Genomic DNA, 5,794 nt, shown 5'->3' with positions numbered 1-5,794 from the left:
CAAAGCAAAGACCTTGTCTTGCTCCTTTCTCTCATTAAGTACATCCGGATCAAGACTGGCCGGTCTTAGCATCTCTAACTCGGCCCACAACGATCTGAACTTCCCAAAATGCTTGGAAAATTCAGTGTCCTCTTGACTGAGAGTGTTGATAGCCCTCTTGACTTCAAACACCCTACTGATGTTAGATATATTACCATATACCTTCTAAAGAGTATCCCACAACTCCTTGGAAGTTTCACAGTAGGAGTAAGCTTCCAAGATAGAGGTTTCAAGACTATTCTGAATGATGGAAAGGACCATGAGATCCTTCTGACTTCTCTTCCCACCTCCTTCAGCCGCAGCACCAACTTCTTTACCATCCTCTCCTAGGATGATCTTCTTGGTGTCTTCGCCGTCCCAAAGACCTCTGCCTCCAAGAGCGATTTTGACAAGTCTAGACCAAAGTAAGTAGTCGGTTCCCTTGAGGGTAACCGGAATAGACACGGATTTAAAGACATCAGTGTAGGAGTTTTCCTTTTTTTTTTCTGGGAATGAAGAACAGCTCAAGAACAGGAAGACCTTTACCAAAAATAGAAAGGAAAAATCAGAGATTTGCGGAAGTAAAGAGAATAGAGTAGAGAAGAATGAATCTCAGGAGCTTACTTGCTCTGATACCATGAAAGAATGTGAGGATAAAGAGATGTAGATGAAGAACATTGAAGAAAAAGTAGATCTGAGAGAAACTATATTCCCTTAATCTTTTAATTGTGGATATGAATACAAGAATTTAAAGACCAAGTTGTATCAGTACATAATACAATAAAATATTGATTGTTTAAAAAGGATCTTCAAGAGTCACTTTCTCTCTTCTTCTTCTTTTTTTTTGCTTCTCAAGTCTGGTGCTTTTGATTCTATACTCAAGTCTGGTGCTTTACTCAAATCTGGTGATCCTTATAAAACTTTATAAAACTTTATAAAACTTTATAAAAACTTATAAGTGTTTTCAAATCTGGTAGCTTAATTCTCAAGTCTAGCAGCTTAATTCTGCTTCATGTAAACATTATGGACATCCATTTGTGGAATCATACCAAACTTTTCTAGCTCAGATTGAAGGATACTTCATCGTGGAGGATCAATTGATTAAAACAGCTGGAGACTTCTTATTGGTTGGTTTTTTTTGTTACATTGATCCAAACATATGATCCAAGTAATGAGTTATGCAATAGATAGATTGTGTGGACCTAAAGACTCTTTTGTCTTAAAAGTTGCCTTATCCAAATGTGATATTAACACAAACCCTGAAACTTTCAACCTCTCATAACAAAAAAAAAATGGCTACCGCCTCTCTCATGCCGACGTTGAACATCTTCAATGCCTCTCCTTCAGTTAGAACAAGAGCTAGCGTCATTGTTGCATCATCTCAACAACCAAGAAGGAGAGACTTACTCCTGAAAACAGCGGTGGCTATTCCTGCGATTCTGAACTTGAAGGAAGCTCCTATCTCTGAGGCGCGTGAGGTGGAAGTGGGATCGTTCTTACCACCTTCTGAGTCTGACCCTTCCTTCGTCCTCTTCAAAGCCAAACCTTCTGATACTCCTGCTCTCCGCGCAGGTGATGTCTACTCCCACTCTCTTTGTTCGTGTTCTTGCATTGCTCATTAACTTGTGACATTCATCAAGAAATGGTTTTAGTCTGTTCAAAGTACTACCTAGGCGTGGGCGTTTAGTTCCTATCCAATTGGGTTCCATTTTTTTGGGTAATTTCGGATAAGATGGATAAAATGTTAGATAATTTGGATTTTTCAGATATTTTAACTCCGGATATTTGGATAAAAATGTTGGATAATTTTAAATATTTTGGGTATAAAATATTTGGTTAAACAGGTCTTTGGATCATTGGTTTTACAACTAGTACTTTTAGAATATTTGGTTATTTAAAATCTAAATATAATTGAGATTTTTAAGTATATAGCCTGTATTTTCAAAATTTTAGATATCCATTTGGTTCTTCATTCGGTTTTGATTTTTCGGTTCCAGTGATATAGGATCCGTCCGGATATTTATAAAACTGGATTTGGTTTTGGTTTGATATATTCCGGTTCTGTTCTTTGGTACGGATAAATGTGCACAGGCTTAGGCTTAGTATTACGGTTTGACACTTAGGACATACTTTAAACTGGTCTTGGTTCTCTAATGAGTATGTTTTTGTGTTAGCCTTTGAGTTAATGATCTTTGAAATCTAGTCCGGTTGCAGGAAACGTGCAGCCGTATCAGTTTGTACTACCACCGAACTGGAAACAGCTGAGAATAGCCAACATCTTGTCAGGCAACTACTGCCAGCCGAAATGCGCAGAGCCATGGATAGAAGTGAAGTTCGAGAACGAGAAGCAAGGCAAGGTTCAAGTAGTTGCATCTCCTTTGATTCGTTTAACCAACAAGCCAAACGCAACTATTGAAGACATCGGTGAGCCTGAGAGAGTGATTGCTTCTCTCGGTCCCTTTGTCACTGGAAACTCTTATGATTCTGATGAACTTGTGGATACATCAATCGAAAAGATCGGTGATCAAACGGTAAATAATTGATGAATGAATTGATCTAATCAAATCAGTGAGGAAAGTTTTCTGATCTTGTTGTTGTTGTTGTGACAGTACTATAAGTATGTTTTGGAGACGCCGTTTGCGCTAACGGGAAGTCATAACCTTGCGAAAGCGACAGCAAAGGGGAACACTGTGGTTTTGTTTGTGGTGAGTGCTACTGAGAAGCAATGGCAGAGCTCACAGGAGACTCTTCAAGCTATTCTTGATTCTTTTCAACTGTAAAATCATTGTTATGACTCTCAAGAACTATAGAGCAAACGGTTCGTGTGTGAGTGTGTTTTACAATATAACGAGGCCATTTCTTCATCTTCTTGTCTCTACTCTAATCGTTCAAACATGAGACATTGAATAGACACAATGGTACAACATCCTTTGGTGTGAAAACTTTTTCTTGTGGTTTTTTATATACAGAGAAAGTCAAGTGGTTACAAGATGAGGGACTTCTTCTGGTCGTGGAAGGACGCAGGAGTAGGTTACATACTTGACACTGTCAACAAGAACGACTATGAATAAACGAGACAGTGATTTTGTATCGCCAGTTACACCATTGATGTCTTCGTCACTGCCTTCTTCTCTGGGATCAGTAAGCACAGATACAACCATTGATGGGAATGGCTTGGTTGTGCTGAAGTTGTCTTTGCTAGAGTTGTTTTGATCTTTGGTTAGGTTAGAATCAGATAATGGATGACCACCACGGAGGATTCTTCTGTTATTCTTTCCCTTGTGTGTATCGGTGGTGTTCTTAGGCTGTTGAGAAGCAGGTCTAATGGCTCCAGAGGTTGAGGAGACATCAAACCGAAACACTTCGGTGCACATCCCTGAACTGAACATTGGACCTAGTAGTGGATACATTTAACAAAAATGGTTGTTATGATATGCAAATGCAAGCAATTCAACTTACTAAGACTAATCCTATTTATTTATGTGATTACCTGCAACACCTTCACGAAACCATTGCTGCATTTCACCGTTGGATGTTGTTGAGTTGAGTTTCTCCTTCGAATCATCAGAGCAAGAAGATGGAAAAGCTTTCTGCTTTTCGGTATTAAGGTGCTTAGACATATCCCTAATGTTTGTAGAGTCAGATGAACGCCGTGCAGGCTTCGTTTCAGAAGCCGTGTCTTTCTCGCTCGCCGAAATAGAATGAATAATCAAGTTTCCATCGAGCTTCACAAGCTTCTCATTCCTCGGAACAAATAGTGATGCCACTAGTAGCTCACTACTATTATTAACTGACACATCTAAAACTCTTCCTCCGTAGCTAACGTTCACAATAATAGGAGCCAATGCAGAAAACAAAAATAAACAAAACAGAAGACCAAGAACACTAACACTAGCAACCTTCTTGGTCTTCTTCACCTTGGCCACGGATCGTTGTGGTTTCAACCGAGGAATAGGAAGCAAAGGCACTACTTGACCAGAACCTAGATACATTCCACACGGTGGCCAGCACATGCCCTTTCCGGGACCCACCTTATGCCTCAGAGTAGCGTTCTCAGACGCAAAGTAAGAGACTTTACTGTTCAAATCCGTTATAACGGATTGCAAGTTCTTGACTTTGTCTTCAAGCTCCTCTACGTAGTGCTTCCTCCTCTGTCTCGAAAGCAGAGCACTTTCACGGTTTCTAACCAGCCTCGCTTCCTTCTTCTCATCATCTTCTTCATCCATTCTTCTGTACTTATAGCTCCTCGATGTATCTTCTTCAATCTCGTTCTTCCTCTTCGTCATGGACGTCTTACACGTAGTAGTAGCTTTCTCCTCCACCTCAACAGGGATGAAGAAGGACTCGCCCTCGGAAGGAAAGTAGAGGTCTTCGAAAGTCAACTCGAAGTCAACGTCGAGATCGGAGATCGAGTTCCCAAGCTCGAAGCTAGAATTGTAGAAACTGTCTACAGCAGGTTCCGCCATTGTTGGGAAGAAGAAGAAGAAGAGAGGTTATGACTGCTTTATACCGTTTGAAGAACGAAGACGGAGGTTTTAAAGAGCGGGACTGAGTTGCTCTCCTTCTACTCTCACACATCAGCGCGTGGATTTCACTCTAGTGCATAAAAAAAAGGAGGGAATACTTAACGCGCCGTAAAAAGCGCGTGGGGAGATTTAGTAACCATCTCGGAGCACGTTGACTGCAATAAAGGTGGAGTGATGCAGGGTTTATATGCTCTTTATTTCTTTAACGTATTTTTTATGTCTCTGGATCCGATCTGATCTGTTTTTTAACTTTTTTATTGATAGATTTATTATTCCAAATGTGTGTCGTTTTGGAGTCTCTTCGACGTCACGCATGTCTCCTCCTCTCTTCTGGCATCATTATGTCATTACGTATCTGTTTCTTTTAAGCGTATTCATACTGTTGATTTCTTTTACTCGATTTGGTAAATACTATGAATCTGCAAAGTGTATTCGATTGAGATGGACGGAACATGCGAAATCATTTTATTTTATTAAAAAAAAAAAACTTGAGATGAAATTCATGGAATGATTATTATTTTGTTGTGTTTGGCTGATAAATACTAGTCAATGAGAATTCTGTTTTTAACTGCACAGACGATTCATATTTATTGCAAAATCTTTAGCGTCCAAAACATAATCTTCTCTATCACCCATGATTTGAAATCGAATGAAGCGTAACACTACGATGAGCTGCATCTTCGAATGAAGCTTAACACTACGATAATAAGCTTCTAATTTGGGTCATGTCTCTTAAGTCAATCATTTTGCACTACTTCCAAGTGGGTACTAGGGTGCCAGATTGTAAGTAATTAAAACAACGTACATTGTAAGCAGAGAATAAGCATCTTTACTAATTAGTATCAAATACCGTGATATGTACGATACACAATGGGGTTGTAAGATCAAATGCATGTGTTCTTGGTCTAGTTATGAAGTATTCTTTGGTAACAAAAGAAATAAGTATTCTTGCTCTAGGTACATTTGTGGTTATAGCTGATAAGGATGTGCCAAAAATTTCACAGCATTTGGCTGACAGGAATGGTTGTCGACACGTAGTCAGTGTCGGGCCTTGAGGGGAAGCAATACAAACATGTGCTTGCAGCCGCAGATAATATATAGTCAAACTTTCGGCCAGATTTACAAGTTATTTTCAGCATGTCATTTGGTTCCCATAATTTTTTTTTTGCTTCTAAACACACATAAGTTGTAACTTGTACGACCGGCTCTGCACGTAGTTGAACCATCCTCATCGACGGAGAAACACCTTG

The 5,794-nt window shown here is 39.5% G+C and overlaps 2 protein-coding genes across 3 annotated transcripts; one reads left to right on the top strand and one right to left on the bottom strand.

Annotated features, from left to right (window-relative positions):
- The first annotated feature begins 1,265 nt into the window (after positions 1-1,265).
- LOC106336972 (psbP domain-containing protein 6, chloroplastic) lies at positions 1,266-2,884 on the top strand. Of its 2 annotated transcripts, XM_013775974.1 has the most exons (4): positions 1,266-1,487; positions 1,530-1,590; positions 2,233-2,549; positions 2,628-2,884. In XM_013775974.1, exons 1-4 carry the CDS (start codon positions 1,311-1,313, stop codon positions 2,796-2,798), a joined length of 726 nt encoding a protein of 241 aa, XP_013631428.1. In that variant the 5' UTR covers positions 1,266-1,310; the 3' UTR covers positions 2,799-2,884. The 2 variants fall into 2 exon arrangements, with proteins under 2 accessions (XP_013631428.1, XP_013631427.1); XM_013775973.1 differs by having other exon boundaries at positions 1,267-1,590.
- An 87-nt stretch (positions 2,885-2,971) lies between these two features.
- On the bottom strand, positions 2,972-4,497 carry LOC106336971 (bZIP transcription factor 49). Its single transcript, XM_013775972.1, has 2 exons — positions 3,509-4,497; positions 2,972-3,412 (listed from the first exon to the last, which is right to left on the bottom strand). Exons 1-2 carry the CDS (start codon positions 4,482-4,484, stop codon positions 2,994-2,996), a joined length of 1,395 nt encoding a protein of 464 aa, XP_013631426.1. The 5' UTR covers positions 4,485-4,497; the 3' UTR covers positions 2,972-2,993.
- Positions 4,498-5,794: the final 1,297 nt, after the last annotated feature.

The sequence above is a fragment of the Brassica oleracea genome, chromosome C4 (genome assembly GCF_000695525.1).
Source record: "Brassica oleracea var. oleracea cultivar TO1000 chromosome C4, BOL, whole genome shotgun sequence".
Taxonomy (NCBI): domain Eukaryota; kingdom Viridiplantae; phylum Streptophyta; class Magnoliopsida; order Brassicales; family Brassicaceae; genus Brassica; species Brassica oleracea.
This window is presented reverse-complemented; position numbering and strand designations above follow the sequence as displayed.